Raw genomic sequence first — 18,236 nt, forward strand, 5'->3', positions numbered from 1 at the left:
GAGAAGTGTTTGTGATCTCTAACCTCTATTTAAACCCTTCATCACCGTAGGAAGGGTGTTTGTGACCTCTAACCTCTATTTAAACCCTTCATCACCGTAGGAAGGGTGTTTGTGACCTCTAACCTCTATTTAAACCCTTCATCACCGTAGCAGAAGTGTTTGTGATCTCTAACCTCTATTTAAACCCTTCATCACCGTAGGAAGGGTGTTTGTGACCTCTAAACTCTATTTAAACCCTTCATCACTGTAGGAGAAGTGTTTGTGACCTCTAACCTCTATTTAAACCCTTCATCACCGTAGGAGAAGTGTTTGTGACCTCTAACCTCTATTTAAACCCTTCATCACCGTAGGAAGGGTGTTTGTGACCTCTAACCTCTATTTAAACCCTTCATCACCGTAGGAGAAGTGTTTGTGACCTCTAACCTCTATTTAAACCCTTCATCACCGTAGGAAGGGTGTTTGTGACCTCTAACCTCTATTTAAACCCTTTATCATCGTAGGAAGGGTGTTTGTGACCTCTAACCTCTATTTAAACCCTTCATCACCGTAGGAGAAGTGTTTGTGACCTCTAACCTCTATTTAAACCCTTTATCACCGTAGGAAGGGTGTTTGTGACCTCTAACTTCTATTTAAACCCTTTATCACCGTAGGAAGGGTGTTTGTGACCTCTAACCTCTATTTAAACCCTTTATCACCGTAGGAGAAGTGTTTGTCACCTCTAACCTCTATTTAAACCCTTTATCACCGTAGGAAGGGTGTTTGTGACCTCTAACCTCTATTTAAACCCTTCATCACCGTAGGAGAAGTGTTTGTGACCTCTAACCTCTATTTAAACCCTTCATCACCGTAAGAGAAGTGTTTGTGACCTCTAACCTCTATTTAAACCCTTCATCACCGTAGGAAGGGTGTTTGTGACCTCTAACCTCTATTTAAACCCTTCATCACCGTAGGAAGGGTGTTTGTGACCTCTAACCTCTATTTAAACCCTTCATCACCGTAGGAAGGTTGTTTGTGACCTCTAACCTCTATTTAAACCCTTCATCACCGTAGGAGAAGTGTTTGTGACCTCTAACCTCTATTTAAACCCTTCATCACCGTAGGAAGGGTGTTTGTGACCTCTAACCTCTATTTAAACCCTTCATCACCGTAGGAGAAGTGTTTGTGACCTCTAACCTCTATTTAAACCCTTCATCACCGTAGGAAGGGTGTTTGTGACCTCTAACCTCTATTTAAACCCTTCATCACCGTAGCAGAAGTGTTTGTGACCTCTAACCTCTATTTAAACCCTTCATCACCGTAGGAAGGGTGTTTGTGACCTCTAACCTCTATTTAAACCCTTCATCACCGTAGGAAGGGTGTTTGTGACCTCTAACCTCTATTTAAACCCTTCATCACCGTAGGAGAAGTGTTTGTGACCTCTAACCTCTATTTAAACCCTTCATCACCGTAGGAAGGGTGTTTGTGACCTCTAACCTCTATTTAAACCCTTCATCACCGTAGGAAGGGTGTTTGTGACCTCTAACCTCTATTTAAACCCTTCATCACCGTAGGAGAAGTGTTTGTGACCTCTAACCTCTATTTAAACCCTTCATCACCGTAGGAAGGGTGTTTGTGACCTCTAACCACTATTTAAACCCTTTATCACCGTAGGAGAAGTGTTTGTGACCTCTAACCACTATTTAAACCCTTTATCACCGTAGGAGAAGTGTTTGTGACCTCTAACCTCTATTTAAACCCTTCATCACCGTAGGAAGGGTGTTTGTGACCTCTAACCTCTATTTAAACCCTTCATCACCGTAGGAAGGGTGTTTGTGACGTACGAAGCCGACAGCGATAAACACGTCAAACAGATCATCAACTTTGTGGCGTTGCTGAGACACAATGGCTTCGATACACACGTAAGCACACACACACACACACACACACACACACACACACACACACACACACACACACACACACGTAAGCACACACACAAACACACACACACGTAAGCACACACACACACACGTAAGCACATACACACACATGTAAGCACACACACACACACACACACATGTAAGCACACACACACACACACACGTAAGCACACACACACACACGTAAGCACACTTAAACACACACACACACACACACACACACGTAAGCACACACACACGTAAGCACACACACACGTAAGCACACACACACGTAAGCACACACACACACACACACACACACACACGTAAGCACACACGCACACGTAAGCACACACGCACACGTAAGCACACACACACACACGTAAGCACACACGCACACACACACACACACACACGTAAGCACACACACACTACGTAAGCACACATACACACACACACACACACACACGTAAGCACACACACATAAGCACACACACACACATAAGCACACACACAGACACATGTAAGGCTGGATTCTCCTAGTGGAGACAGTGGAAGACCAATGAACAGCTTTTACTTTTAGGAATTATAACTGACCGAACCCCTTTTATAGATACAGTACTATTCAAAAGTTTGGACACACCTACTCATTCTAGGGTTTTTCTTTATTTTTACTATTTTCTACATAATAGAATAATAGTGAAGACATCACAACTATGAATAAAAAATATATAGGAATATATTTGAGATTCTTCAAAGTAGCCTTTGCCTTGATGACATCTTTGCACAAGAAACACCTAAGATTTTCCTAAAATGAAGTCTGAAAAAAAAGTTTTTTTATATTTAAATCATAAAATAATTTGACAACCCTGTTTGTAAACTTTTAAATGATATCAAACTCAACTGTGTGGTCCTGTGTGGCTCAGTCGGTAGAGCATGGCGCTTGCAACGCCAAGCGTCGTGGGTTCGATTCCCGCTGGGACCACCCATATGTAAAAAAGTAGTGGCCCCAGCCGACTTGTAAGTCGCTTTGGACAAAAGCGTCTGCTAAATGGGATATATTATTATTATTATTATTTTATATTAACTGTATATTTCCGGTGATGAAGACATGGATACCTCATGGTATGTTGGGGTATGCAAAACGCCTGTTAATTACTGACCACTTCTACCACAAAATGTTCATTTATGACCACTTCTACCATGGCAAATATGTTTAGAAAGCTTCGTTCAAATACAAAGGGTTGCGTTCAAAAAGTGATTGAAATCAGATGTAACGACCCAGTTGCACCTTCCTTGAGAGCTTTTGAATTCTTGAACACTGTATTTAGCATACAGTTCCCTTGGGGCTGTTCCAGAGAACTAGATCAATGAGAAACTTAATGACAGGGTACAATTTGTGTTTATTATGGATCTGCCTTGGCAGCAGCTACTCTTCCTGGGGTCCAGCAAAATTAAGGCGACAACAACATACACATTAAGCTTCCTTAATAAACCTTAAAATCTAGTTATATGTGGCTGTTAATTTGGGTGTTTGTCAAAGTTAGCTGGCTAACGTAGTACATTTACATTTTAGTCATTCAGCAGACGCTCTTATCCAAAGAGACTTAAAGGAGCAATTAGGTTTGAGTGCCTTGCTCAAGGGTACATGGACAGATTTGAAAAAAATCGTAGTTAGCTCTGTGATTCAAACACACACAGGGGCGGCAGGGTAGCCTAGTGGTTGGACTAGTAACCGGAAGGTTGCGAGTTCAAACCCCCGAGCTGACAAGGTACAAATCTGTCGTTCTGCCCTTGAACAGGCAGTTAACCCACTGTTCCTAGGCCGTCATTGAAAATAAGAATTTTTTCTTAACTGACTTGCCTGCTTAAATAAAGGTAAAAAAACCTCTGAAGTACTGCACCCCACTAGTCTGCTCTACATCCTGGTGTTTCAGATCGATATGTTTGAGCAGCAGTTCCGGAGCATCAGTAAGATCGACTTCATGGAGCGGTACCTCAGCGAGGTAAAGGACGTCCCTCGCCTCATTCCAGCTCTTCTTGTTAACTGAATGATAGTTCAGCTCGACTGTTCAGGGTTAGGGAATAGGGTTAGGGAATAGGGTGCTCTGTTGGGAATAGGGTTAGGGAATAGGGTTAGGGAATAGGGTGCTCTGTTGGGAATAGGGTTAGGGAATAGGGTTAGGGAATAGGGTGCTCTGTTGGGAATAGGGTTAGGGAATAGGGTTAGGGAATAGGGTTCCCTGGGCCAGGTGGCGCAGCAGTCTAAGGCACTGCATCTCAGTGCAAGAAGCATCACTACAAACCCTGGTTTGATTCCAGGCTGTATCACAACCGGCCGTGATTGGGAGTCCCATAGGGCGGCGGCATCATTGTAAATAAGAATGAGTTATTTATTGACTTGCCTAGTTAAATAAAGGTTAATAAAGGTTACATAACATTTAAATATGTAAAAATAATGCACTATGTAGGGAATAGTGTGACATTTGGGAAATGTTTATGCTATGACCAAAATCCATGAATGTCAATAGTGAAGTTAGTAACAGGCCAGTGTAAGAGACAGACCGACAGGTTAGTAACAGGGAAGTGTAAGAGAGACAGACAGGTTAGTAACAGGCCAGTGTAAGAGAGACAGACAGGTTAGTAACAGGGAAGTGTAAGAGACAGACAGGTTAGTAACAGGGAAGTGTAAGAGAGACAGACAGGTTATTAACAGGCCAGTGTAAGAGAGACAGACAGGTTAGTAACAGGCCAGTGTAAGAGAGACAGACAGGTTAGTAACAGGCCTGTAAGGGACAGTCAGACAGGTTAGTAACAGGCCTGTAAGGGACAGACAGACAGGTTAGTAACAGGCCAGTAAGGGACAGTCAGACAGGTTAGTAACAGGCCAGTGTAAGGGACAGACAGACAGGTTAGTAACAGGCCAGTGTAAGGGACAGACAGACAGACAGACAGGTTTTTTACAGGCCAGTGTAAGGGACAGTCAGACAGGTTAGTAACAGGCCAGTGTAAGGGACAGACAGACAGGTTAGTAACAGGCCAGTGTAAGGGACAGACAGACAGGTTAGTAACAGGCCAGTGTAAGGGACAGACAGGTTTTTAACAGGCCAGTGTAAGGGACAGACAGTCAGACAGACAGGTTTTTAACAGGCCAGTAAGGGACAGTCAGACAGGTTAGTAACAGGCTAGTGTAAGGGACAGACAGACAGGTTAGTAACAGGCCAGTGTAAGGGACAGACAGACAGGTTAGTAACAGGCCAGTGTAAGGGACAGACAGGTTAGTAACAGGTCAGTGTAAGGGACAGTCAGACAGACAGGTTAGTAACATGCCAGTGTAAGGGACAGAGAGACAGACAGGTTTTTAACAGGCCAGTGTAAGGGACAGACAGTCAGTCAGGTTAGTAACAGGCCAGTGTAAGGGACAGTCAGTCAGGTTAGTAACAGGCCAGTGTAAGGGACAGACAGACAGGTTAGTAACAGGGAAGTGTAAGAGACAGACAGGTTAGTAACAGGGAAGTGTAAGAGAGACAGACAGGTTAGTAACAGGGAAGTGTAAGAGAGACAGACAGGTTAGTAACAGGGAAGTGTAAGAGAGACAGACAGGTTAGTAACAGGGAAGTGTAAGGGACAGACAGACAGGTTAGTAACAGGCCAGTGTAAGGGACAGACAGACAGGTTAGTAACAGGCCAGTGTAAGGGACAGATAGACAGGTTAGTAACAGGCCAGTGTAAGGGACAGACAGACAGGTTAGTAACAGGCCAGTGTAAGGGACAGTCAGACAGGTTAGTAACAGGCCAGTGTAAGGGACAGACCGACAGGTTAGTTACAGGCCAGTGTAAGGGACAGTCAGACAGGTTAGTAACAGGGAAGTGTAAGACAGGCAGACAAGTTAGTAACAGGGAAGTGTAAGAGAGACAGACAGACAGGTTAGTAACAAGGAAGTGTAAGAGACAGACAGGTTTTTAACAGGCCAGTGTAAGGGACAGACAGACAGACAGGTTTTTAACAGGCCAGTGTAAGGGACAGTCAGACAGGTTAGTAACAGGCCAGTGTAAGGGACAGACAGACAGGTTAGTAACAGGCCAGTGTAAGGGACAGTCAGACAGGTTAGTAACAGGCCAGTGTAAGGGACAGACAGACAGGTTAGTAACAGGCCAGTGTAAGGGACAGACAGGTTTTTAACAGGCCAGTGTAAGGGACAGACAGTCAGACAGACAGGTTTTAACAGGCCAGGAAGGGACAGACAGACAGGTTAGTAACAGGCCAGTGTAAAGGACAGACCGACAGGTTAGTAACAGGGAAGTGTAAGAGAGACAGACAGGTTAGTAACAGGCCAGTATAAGAGAGACAGACAGGTTAGTAACAGGGAAGTGTAAGAGACAGACAGGTTAGTAACAGGGAAGTGTAAGAGAGACAGACAGGTTAGTAACAGCGTAGTGTAAGAGAGACAGACAGGTTAGTAACAGGGAAGTGTAAGAGAGACAGACAGGTTAGTAACAGGGAAGTGTAAAGGACAGATAGACAGGTTAGTAACAGGCCAGTGTAAGGGACAGACCGACAGGTTAGTAACAGGGAAGTGTAAGAGAGACAGACAGGTTAGTAACAGGCCAGTGTAAGGGACAGACAGACAGGTTAGTAACAGGCCAGTGTAAGGGACAGATAGACAGGTTAGTAACAGGCCAGTGTAAGGGACAGACCGACAGGTTAGTAACAGGGAAGTGTAAGAGAGACAGACAGGTTAGTAACAGGCCAGTGTAAGAGAGACAGACAGGTTAGTAACAGGGAAGTGTAAGAGAGACAGACAGGTTAGTAACAGGGAAGTGTAAGGGACAGACAGACAGGTTAGTAACAGGCCAGTGTAAGGGACAGTCAGTCAGGTTAGTAACAGGCCAGTGTAAGGGACAGACAGACAGGTTAGTAACAGGGAAGTGTAAGAGACAGACAGGTTAGTAACAGGGAAGTGTAAGAGAGACAGACAGGTTAGTAACAGGGAAGTGTAAGAGAGACAGACAGGTTAGTAACAGGGAAGTGTAAGAGAGACAGACAGGTTAGTAACAGGGAAGTGTAAGGGACAGACAGACAGGTTAGTAACAGGCCAGTGTAAGGGACAGACAGACAGGTTAGTAACAGGCCAGTGTAAGGGACAGACAGACAGGTTAGTAACAGGCCAGTGTAAGGGACAGACAGGTTTTTAACAGGCCAGTGTAAGGGACAGACAGACAGGTTAGTAACAGGCCAGTGTAAGGGACAGATAGACAGGTTAGTAACAGGCCAGTGTAAGGGACAGACAGACAGGTTAGTAACAGGCCAGTGTAAGGGACAGTCAGACAGGTTAGTAACAGGCCAGTGTAAGGGACAGACCGACAGGTTAGTTACAGGCCAGTGTAAGGGACAGTCAGACAGGTTAGTAACAGGGAAGTGTAAGACAGGCAGACAAGTTAGTAACAGGGAAGTGTAAGAGAGACAGACAGACAGGTTAGTAACAAGGAAGTGTAAGAGACAGACAGGTTTTTAACAGGCCAGTGTAAGGGACAGACAGACAGACAGACAGGTTTTTAACAGGCCAGTGTAAGGGACAGTCAGACAGGTTAGTAACAGGCCAGTGTAAGGGACAGACAGACAGGTTAGTAACAGGCCAGTGTAAGGGACAGTCAGACAGGTTAGTAACAGGCCAGTGTAAGGGACAGACAGACAGGTTAGTAACAGGCCAGTGTAAGGGACAGACAGGTTTTTAACAGGCCAGTGTAAGGGACAGACAGTCAGACAGACAGGTTTTTAACAGGCCAGGAAGGGACAGACAGACAGGTTAGTAACAGGCCAGTGTAAAGGACAGACCGACAGGTTAGTAACAGGGAAGTGTAAGAGAGACAGACAGGTTAGTAACAGGCCAGTATAAGAGAGACAGACAGGTTAGTAACAGGGAAGTGTAAGAGACAGACAGGTTAGTAACAGGGAAGTGTAAGAGAGACAGACAGGTTAGTAACAGCGTAGTGTAAGAGAGACAGACAGGTTAGTAACAGGGAAGTGTAAGAGAGACAGACAGGTTAGTAACAGGGAAGTGTAAAGGACAGATAGACAGGTTAGTAACAGGCCAGTGTAAGGGACAGACCGACAGGTTAGTAACAGGGAAGTGTAAGAGAGACAGACAGGTTAGTAACAGGCCAGTGTAAGGGACAGACAGACAGGTTAGTAACAGGCCAGTGTAAGGGACAGATAGACAGGTTAGTAACAGGCCAGTGTAAGGGACAGACCGACAGGTTAGTAACAGGGAAGTGTAAGAGAGACAGACAGGTTAGTAACAGGCCAGTGTAAGAGAGACAGACAGGTTAGTAACAGGGAAGTGTAAGAGAGACAGACAGGTTAGTAACAGGGAAGTGTAAGGGACAGACAGACAGGTTAGTAACAGGCCAGTGTAAGGGACAGTCAGTCAGGTTAGTAACAGGCCAGTGTAAGGGACAGACAGACAGGTTAGTAACAGGGAAGTGTAAGAGACAGACAGGTTAGTAACAGGGAAGTGTAAGAGAGACAGACAGGTTAGTAACAGGGAAGTGTAAGAGAGACAGACAGGTTAGTAACAGGGAAGTGTAAGAGAGACAGACAGGTTAGTAACAGGGAAGTGTAAGGGACAGACAGACAGGTTAGTAACAGGCCAGTGTAAGGGACAGACAGACAGGTTAGTAACAGGCCAGTGTAAGGGACAGACAGACAGGTTAGTAACAGGCCAGTGTAAGGGACAGACAGGTTTTTAACAGGCCAGTGTAAGGGACAGACAGTCAGACAGACAGGTTTTTAACAGGCCAGTAAGGGACAGTCAGACAGGTTAGTAACAGGCTAGTGTAAGGGACAGACAGACAGGTTAGTAACAGGCCAGTGTAAGGGACAGACAGACAGGTTAGTAACAGGCCAGTGTAAGGGACAGACAGGTTAGTAACAGGTCAGTGTAAGGGACAGTCAGACAGACAGGTTAGTAACATGCCAGTGTAAGGGACAGAGAGACAGACAGGTTTTTAACAGGCCAGTGTAAGGGACAGACAGTCAGTCAGGTTAGTAACAGGCCAGTGTAAGGGACAGTCAGTCAGGTTAGTAACAGGCCAGTGTAAGGGACAGACAGACAGGTTAGTAACAGGGAAGTGTAAGAGACAGACAGGTTAGTAACAGGGAAGTGTAAGAGAGACAGACAGGTTAGTAACAGGGAAGTGTAAGAGAGACAGACAGGTTAGTAACAGGGAAGTGTAAGAGAGACAGACAGGTTAGTAACAGGGAAGTGTAAGGGACAGACAGACAGGTTAGTAACAGGCCAGTGTAAGGGACAGACAGACAGGTTAGTAACAGGCCAGTGTAAGGGACAGATAGACAGGTTAGTAACAGGCCAGTGTAAGGGACAGACAGACAGGTTAGTAACAGGCCAGTGTAAGGGACAGTCAGACAGGTTAGTAACAGGCCAGTGTAAGGGACAGACCGACAGGTTAGTTACAGGCCAGTGTAAGGGACAGTCAGACAGGTTAGTAACAGGGAAGTGTAAGACAGGCAGACAAGTTAGTAACAGGGAAGTGTAAGAGAGACAGACAGACAGGTTAGTAACAAGGAAGTGTAAGAGACAGACAGGTTTTTAACAGGCCAGTGTAAGGGACAGACAGACAGACAGGTTTTTAACAGGCCAGTGTAAGGGACAGTCAGACAGGTTAGTAACAGGCCAGTGTAAGGGACAGACAGACAGGTTAGTAACAGGCCAGTGTAAGGGACAGTCAGACAGGTTAGTAACAGGCCAGTGTAAGGGACAGACAGACAGGTTAGTAACAGGCCAGTGTAAGGGACAGACAGGTTTTTAACAGGCCAGTGTAAGGGACAGACAGTCAGACAGACAGGTTGTTAACAGGCCAGGAAGGGACAGACAGACAGGTTAGTAACAGGCCAGTGTAAAGGACAGACCGACAGGTTAGTAACAGGGAAGTGTAAGAGAGACAGACAGGTTAGTAACAGGCCAGTATAAGAGAGACAGACAGGTTAGTAACAGGGAAGTGTAAGAGACAGACAGGTTAGTAACAGGGAAGTGTAAGAGAGACAGACAGGTTAGTAACAGCGTAGTGTAAGAGAGACAGACAGGTTAGTAACAGGGAAGTGTAAGAGAGACAGACAGGTTAGTAACAGGGAAGTGTAAAGGACAGATAGACAGGTTAGTAACAGGCCAGTGTAAGGGACAGACCGACAGGTTAGTAACAGGGAAGTGTAAGAGAGACAGACAGGTTAGTAACAGGCCAGTGTAAGGGACAGACAGACAGGTTAGTAACAGGCCAGTGTAAGGGACAGATAGACAGGTTAGTAACAGGCCAGTGTAAGGGACAGACCGACAGGTTAGTAACAGGGAAGTGTAAGAGAGACAGACAGGTTAGTAACAGGCCAGTGTAAGAGAGACAGACAGGTTAGTAACAGGGAAGTGTAAGAGAGACAGACAGGTTAGTAACAGGGAAGTGTAAGGGACAGACAGACAGGTTAGTAACAGGCCAGTGTAAGGGACAGTCAGTCAGGTTAGTAACAGGCCAGTGTAAGGGACAGACAGACAGGTTAGTAACAGGGAAGTGTAAGAGACAGACAGGTTAGTAACAGGGAAGTGTAAGAGAGACAGACAGGTTAGTAACAGGGAAGTGTAAGAGAGACAGACAGGTTAGTAACAGGGAAGTGTAAGAGAGACAGACAGGTTAGTAACAGGGAAGTGTAAGGGACAGACAGACAGGTTAGTAACAGGCCAGTGTAAGGGACAGACAGACAGGTTAGTAACAGGCCAGTGTAAGGGACAGACAGACAGGTTAGTAACAGGCCAGTGTAAGGGACAGACAGGTTTTTAACAGGCCAGTGTAAGGGACAGACAGTCAGACAGACAGGTTTTTAACAGGCCAGTAAGGGACAGTCAGACAGGTTAGTAACAGGCTAGTGTAAGGGACAGACAGACAGGTTAGTAACAGGCCAGTGTAAGGGACAGACAGACAGGTTAGTAACAGGCCAGTGTAAGGGACAGACAGGTTAGTAACAGGTCAGTGTAAGGGACAGTCAGACAGACAGGTTAGTAACATGCCAGTGTAAGGGACAGAGAGACAGACAGGTTTTTAACAGGCCAGTGTAAGGGACAGACAGTCAGTCAGGTTAGTAACAGGCCAGTGTAAGGGACAGTCAGTCAGGTTAGTAACAGGCCAGTGTAAGGGACAGACAGACAGGTTAGTAACAGGGAAGTGTAAGAGACAGACAGGTTAGTAACAGGGAAGTGTAAGAGAGACAGACAGGTTAGTAACAGGGAAGTGTAAGAGAGACAGACAGGTTAGTAACAGGGAAGTGTAAGAGAGACAGACAGGTTAGTAACAGGGAAGTGTAAGGGACAGACAGACAGGTTAGTAACAGGCCAGTGTAAGGGACAGACAGACAGGTTAGTAACAGGCCAGTGTAAGGGACAGATAGACAGGTTAGTAACAGGCCAGTGTAAGGGACAGACAGACAGGTTAGTAACAGGCCAGTGTAAGGGACAGTCAGACAGGTTAGTAACAGGCCAGTGTAAGGGACAGACCGACAGGTTAGTTACAGGCCAGTGTAAGGGACAGTCAGACAGGTTAGTAACAGGGAAGTGTAAGACAGGCAGACAAGTTAGTAACAGGGAAGTGTAAGAGAGACAGACAGACAGGTTAGTAACAAGGAAGTGTAAGAGACAGACAGGTTTTTAACAGGCCAGTGTAAGGGACAGACAGACAGACAGGTTTTTAACAGGCCAGTGTAAGGGACAGTCAGACAGGTTAGTAACAGGCCAGTGTAAGGGACAGACAGACAGGTTAGTAACAGGTCAGTGTAAGGGACAGTCAGACAGGTTAGTAACAGGCCAGTGTAAGGGACAGACAGACAGGTTAGTAACAGGCCAGTGTAAGGGACAGACAGGTTTTTAACAGGCCAGTGTAAGGGACAGACAGTCAGACAGACAGGTTTTTAACAGGCCAGGAAGGGACAGACAGACAGGTTAGTAACAGGCCAGTGTAAAGGACAGACCGACAGGTTAGTAACAGGGAAGTGTAAGAGAGACAGACAGGTTAGTAACAGGCCAGTATAAGAGAGACAGACAGGTTAGTAACAGGGAAGTGTAAGAGACAGACAGGTTAGTAACAGGGAAGTGTAAGAGAGACAGACAGGTTAGTAACAGCGTAGTGTAAGAGAGACAGACAGGTTAGTAACAGGGAAGTGTAAGAGAGACAGACAGGTTAGTAACAGGGAAGTGTAAAGGACAGATAGACAGGTTAGTAACAGGCCAGTGTAAGGGACAGACCGACAGGTTAGTAACAGGGAAGTGTAAGAGAGACAGACAGGTTAGTAACAGGCCAGTGTAAGGGACAGACAGACAGGTTAGTAACAGGCCAGTGTAAGGGACAGATAGACAGGTTAGTAACAGGCCAGTGTAAGGGACAGACCGACAGGTTAGTAACAGGGAAGTGTAAGAGAGACAGACAGGTTAGTAACAGGCCAGTGTAAGAGAGACAGACAGGTTAGTAACAGGGAAGTGTAAGAGAGACAGACAGGTTAGTAACAGGGAAGTGTAAGGGACAGACAGACAGGTTAGTAACAGGCCAGTGTAAGGGACAGTCAGTCAGGTTAGTAACAGGCCAGTGTAAGGGACAGACAGACAGGTTAGTAACAGGGAAGTGTAAGAGACAGACAGGTTAGTAACAGGGAAGTGTAAGAGAGACAGACAGGTTAGTAACAGGGAAGTGTAAGAGAGACAGACAGGTTAGTAACAGGGAAGTGTAAGAGAGACAGACAGGTTAGTAACAGGGAAGTGTAAGGGACAGACAGACAGGTTAGTAACAGGCCAGTGTAAGGGACAGACAGACAGGTTAGTAACAGGCCAGTGTAAGGGACAGACAGACAGGTTAGTAACAGGCCAGTGTAAGGGACAGACAGGTTTTTAACAGGCCAGTGTAAGGGACAGACAGTCAGACAGACAGGTTTTTAACAGGCCAGTAAGGGACAGTCAGACAGGTTAGTAACAGGCTAGTGTAAGGGACAGACAGACAGGTTAGTAACAGGCCAGTGTAAGGGACAGACAGACAGGTTAGTAACAGGCCAGTGTAAGGGACAGACAGGTTAGTAACAGGTCAGTGTAAGGGACAGTCAGACAGACAGGTTAGTAACATGCCAGTGTAAGGGACAGAGAGACAGACAGGTTTTTAACAGGCCAGTGTAAGGGACAGACAGTCAGTCAGGTTAGTAACAGGCCAGTGTAAGGGACAGTCAGTCAGGTTAGTAACAGGCCAGTGTAAGGGACAGACAGACAGGTTAGTAACAGGGAAGTGTAAGAGACAGACAGGTTAGTAACAGGGAAGTGTAAGAGAGACAGACAGGTTAGTAACAGGGAAGTGTAAGAGAGACAGACAGGTTAGTAACAGGGAAGTGTAAGAGAGACAGACAGGTTAGTAACAGGGAAGTGTAAGGGACAGACAGACAGGTTAGTAACAGGCCAGTGTAAGGGACAGACAGACAGGTTAGTAACAGGCCAGTGTAAGGGACAGATAGACAGGTTAGTAACAGGCCAGTGTAAGGGACAGACAGACAGGTTAGTAACAGGCCAGTGTAAGGGACAGTCAGACAGGTTAGTAACAGGCCAGTGTAAGGGACAGACCGACAGGTTAGTTACAGGCCAGTGTAAGGGACAGTCAGACAGGTTAGTAACAGGGAAGTGTAAGACAGGCAGACAAGTTAGTAACAGGGAAGTGTAAGAGAGACAGACAGACAGGTTAGTAACAAGGAAGTGTAAGAGACAGACAGGTTTTTAACAGGCCAGTGTAAGGGACAGACAGACAGACAGGTTTTTAACAGGCCAGTGTAAGGGACAGTCAGACAGGTTAGTAACAGGCCAGTGTAAGGGACAGACAGACAGGTTAGTAACAGGCCAGTGTAAGGGACAGTCAGACAGGTTAGTAACAGGCCAGTGTAAGGGACAGACAGGTTTTTAACAGGCCAGTGTAAGGGACAGACAGTCAGTCAGGTTAGTAACAGGCCAGTGTAAGGGACATTCAGACAGACAGGTTAGTAACAGGCCAGTGTAAGGGACAGTCAGACAGGTTAGTAACAGGCCAGTGTAAGGGACAGTCAGACAGGTTAGTAACAGGCCAGTAAGGGACAGTCAGACAGGTTAGTAACAGGCCAGTGTAAGGGACAGTCAGACAGGTTAGTAACAGGCCAGTGTAAGGGACAGACAGACAGGTTAGTAACAGGCCAGTAAGGGACAGTCAGACAGGTTAGTAACAGGCCAGTGTAAGGGACAGTCAGACAGGTTAGTAACAGGCCAGTGTAAGGGACAGTCAGACAGGTTAGTAACAGGCCAGTAAGGGACTGACAGACAGACAGGTTTTTAACAGGCCAGTGTCAGGGACAGTCAGACAGGTTAGTAACAGGCCAGTGTAAGTGACAGATAGTCAGTCAGGTTAGTAACATGCCAGTGTAAGGGACAGACAGGTTAGTAACAGGCCAGTGTAAGGGACAGACAAACAGACAGACAGACAGACCGGTTAGTAACAGGCCAGTAAGGTACAGACAGACAGACAGGTTTTTAACAGGCCAGTGTAAGGGACAGACAGCCAGGTTAGTAACAGGCCAGTGTAAGTGACAGACAGGTTAGTAACAGGCCAGTGTAAGGGGCAGACAGTCAGTCAGGTTAGTAACAGGCCAGTGTAAGTGACAGACAGGTTAGTAACAGGCCAGTGTAAGGGGCAGACAGGTTAGTAACAGGCCAGTGTAAGTGACAGACAGGTTAGTAACAGGCCAGTAAGTGACAGTCAGACAGGTTAGTAACAGGCCAGTGTAAGGGACAGTCAGACAGGTTAGTAACAGGCCAGTGTAAGGGACAGTCAGACAGGTTAGTAACATGACAGTGTAAGGGACAGACAGGTTAGTAACAGGCCAGTGTAAGGGACAGACAGGTTAGTAACAGGCCAGTGTAAGTGACAGACAGGTTAGTAACAGGCCAGTAAGGGACATTCAGACAGGTTAGTAACAGGCCAGTGTAAGGGACATTCAGACAGACAGGTTAGTAACAGGCCAGTGTAAGGGACAGTCAGACAGGTTAGTAACAGGCCAGTGTAAGGGACAGTCAGACAGGTTAGTAACAGGCCAGTGTAAGGGACAGTCAGACAGGTTAGTAACAGGCCAGTAAGGGACAGTCAGACAGGTTAGTAACAGGCCAGTGTAAGGGACAGTCAGACAGGTTAGTAACAGGCCAGTGTAAGGGACAGACAGACAGGTTAGTAACAGGCCAGTAAGGGACAGTCAGACAGGTTAGTAACAGGCCAGTGTAAGGGACAGACAGACAGGTTAGTAACAGGCCAGTGTAAGGGACAGACAGTCAGTCAGGTTAGTAACAGGCCAGTGTAAGGGACATTCAGACAGACAGGTTAGTAACAGGCCAGTGTAAGGGACAGTCAGACAGGTTAGTAACAGGCCAGTGTAAGGGACAGTCAGACAGGTTAGTAACAGGCCAGTGTAAGGGACAGTCAGACAGGTTTTTAACAGGCCAGGAAGGGACAGACAGACAGGTTAGTAACAGGCCAGTGTAAAGGACAGACCGACAGGTTAGTAACAGGGAAGTGTAAGAGAGACAGACAGGTTAGTAACAGGCCAGTATAAGAGAGACAGACAGGTTAGTAACAGGGAAGTGTAAGAGACAGACAGGTTAGTAACAGGGAAGTGTAAGAGAGACAGACAGGTTAGTAACAGGGAAGTGTAAAGGACAGCTAGACAGGTTAGTAACAGGCCAGTGTAGGGGACAGACCGACAGGTTAGTAACAGGGAAGTGTAAGAGAGACAGACAGGTTAGTAACAGGCCAGTGTAAGGGACAGACAGACAGGTTAGTAACAGGCCAGTGTAAGGGACAGATAGACAGGTTAGTAACAGGCCAGTGTAAGGGACAGACCGACAGGTTAGTAACAGGGAAGTGTAAGAGAGACAGACAGGTTAGTAACAGGCCAGTGTAAGAGAGACAGACAGGTTAGTAACAGGGAAGTGTAAGAGAGACAGACAGGTTAGTAACAGGGAAGTGTAAGGGACAGACAGACAGGTTAGTAACAGGGAAGTGTAAGAGACAGTCAGGTTAGTAACAGGCCAGTGTAAGGGGCAGACAGTCAGTCAGGTTAGTAACAGGCCAGTAAGGGACAGTCAGACAGGTTGGTAACAGGCCAGTGTAAGGGACAGACAGACAGGTTAGTAACAGGCCAGTGTAAGGGACAGTCAGACAGGTTAGTAACAGGCCAGTGTAAGAGACAGTCAGACAGACAGGTTAGTAACATGCCAGTGTAAGGGACAGAAAGGTTAGTAACAGGCCAGTGTAAGGGACAGACAGACAGACAGGTTTTTAACAGGCCAGTAAGGGACAGTCAGACAGGTTAGTAACAGGCCAGTGTAAGGGACAGTCAGACAGACAGGTTTGTAACAGGCCAGTAAGGGACAGTCAGACAGGTTAGTAACATGCCAGTGTAAGGGACAGACAGACAGACAGACAGACAGACAGACAGACAGATTTTTAACAGGCCAGTGTAAGGGACAGTCAGACAGACAGACAGACAGGTTAGTAACAGGCCAGTAAGGGACTGACAGACAGACAGGTTTTTAACAGGCCAGTGTCAGGGACAGTCAGACAGGTTAGTAACAGGCCAGTGTAAGTGACAGATAGTCAGTCAGGTTAGTAACATGCCAGTGTAAGGGACAGACAGGTTAGTAACAGGCCAGTGTAAGGGACAGACAAACAGACAGACAGACAGACCGGTTAGTAACAGGCCAGTAAGGTACAGACAGACAGACAGGTTTTTAACAGGCCAGTGTAAGGGACAGACAGCCAGGTTAGTAACAGGCCAGTGTAAGGGACAGTCAGACAGGTTAGTAACAGGCCAGTGTAAGGGACAGTCAGACAGGTTAGTAACAGGCCAGTGTAAGGGACAGTCAGGTTAGTAACAGGCCAGTGTAAGGGGCAGACAGTCAGTCAGGTTAGTAACAGGCCAGTAAGGGACAGTCAGACAGGTTGGTAACAGGCCAGTGTAAGGGACAGACAGACAGGATAGTAACAGGCCAGTGTAAGGGACAGTCAGACAGGTTAGTAACAGGCCAGTGTAAGAGACAGTCAGACAGACAGGTTATTAACATGCCAGTGTAAGGGACAGAAAGGTTAGTAACAGGCCAGTGTAAGGGACAGACAGACAGACAGGTTTTTAACAGGCCAGTAAGGGACAGTCAGACAGGTTAGTAACAGGCCAGTGTAAGGGACAGTCAGACAGACAGGTTTGTAAAAGGCCAGTAAGGGACAGTCAGACAGGTTAGTAACATGCCAGTGTAAGGGACAGACAGACAGAAAGATTTTTAACAGGCCAGTGTAAGGGACAGTCAGACAGACAGGTTAGTAACAGGCCAGTAAGGGAATGACAGACAGACAGGTTTTTAACAGGCCAGTGTCAGGGACAGTCAGACAGGTTAGTAACAGGCCAGTGTAAGTGACAGACAGACAGACAGACAGACAGACAGACAGACAGACAGACAGACCGGTTAGTAACAGGCCAGTAAGGTACAGACAGACAGACAGGTTTTTAACAGGCCAGTGTAAGGGACAGACAGCCAGGTTAGTAACAGGCCAGTGTAAGTGACAGACAGGTTAGTAACAGGCCAGTGTAAGGGACATTCAGACAGACAGGTTAGTGACATGCCAGTGTAAGGGACAGACAGACAGACAGGTTAGTAACAGGCCAGTGTAAGGGACATTCAGACAGACAGGTTAGTAACATGCCAGTGTAAGGGACAGACAGGTTAGTAACATGCCAGTGTAAGGGACAGACAGGTTAGTAACATGCCAGTGTAAGTGACAGACAGGTTAGTAACAGGCCAGTGTAATGGACAGTCAGACAGGTTAGTAACATGCCAGTGTAAGGGACAGACAGGTTAGTAACAGGCCAGTGTAAGGGACAGTCAGACAGGTTAGTAACAGGCCAGTGTAAGGGACATTCAGACAGACAGGTTAGTAACATGCCAGTGTAAGGGACAGACAGGTTAGTAACATGCCAGTGTAAGGGACTGACAGGTTAGTAACAGGCCAGTTTAAGGGACAGTCAGACAGGTTAGTAACATGCCAGTGGAAGGGACAGACAGGTTAGTAACAGGCCAGTGTAAGGGACAGTCAGACAGGTTAGTAACATGCCAGTGTAAGGGACATACAGGTTAGTAACAGGCCAGTGTAAGGGACAGTCAGACAGGTTAGTAACAGGCCAGTGTAAGGGACAGTCAGACAGGTTAGTAACAGGCCAGTGTAAGGGACAGTCAGACAGGTTAGTAA

General features: G+C 46.4%; 1 protein-coding gene across 3 annotated transcripts in view; it reads left to right on the top strand.

Moving 5' to 3' along the window:
- traf3ip2l (TRAF3 interacting protein 2-like) overlaps positions 1 to 18,236 on the top strand; it is a 151,546-nt gene that overhangs the window by 67,267 nt on the left and 66,043 nt on the right. For all 3 annotated transcript variants that reach the window (XM_064936252.1, XM_064936254.1, XM_064936255.1), the window contains 2 exons: positions 1,801 to 1,898; positions 3,836 to 3,904. In XM_064936252.1, coding sequence (XP_064792324.1) covers positions 1,801 to 1,898; positions 3,836 to 3,904 — 167 coding nt within the window. The remainder of the gene's footprint in view (positions 1 to 1,800; positions 1,899 to 3,835; positions 3,905 to 18,236) is intronic.

The sequence above is a fragment of the Oncorhynchus masou genome, chromosome 24 (genome assembly GCF_036934945.1).
Source record: "Oncorhynchus masou masou isolate Uvic2021 chromosome 24, UVic_Omas_1.1, whole genome shotgun sequence".
In the NCBI taxonomy this organism is placed as follows: domain Eukaryota; kingdom Metazoa; phylum Chordata; class Actinopteri; order Salmoniformes; family Salmonidae; genus Oncorhynchus; species Oncorhynchus masou.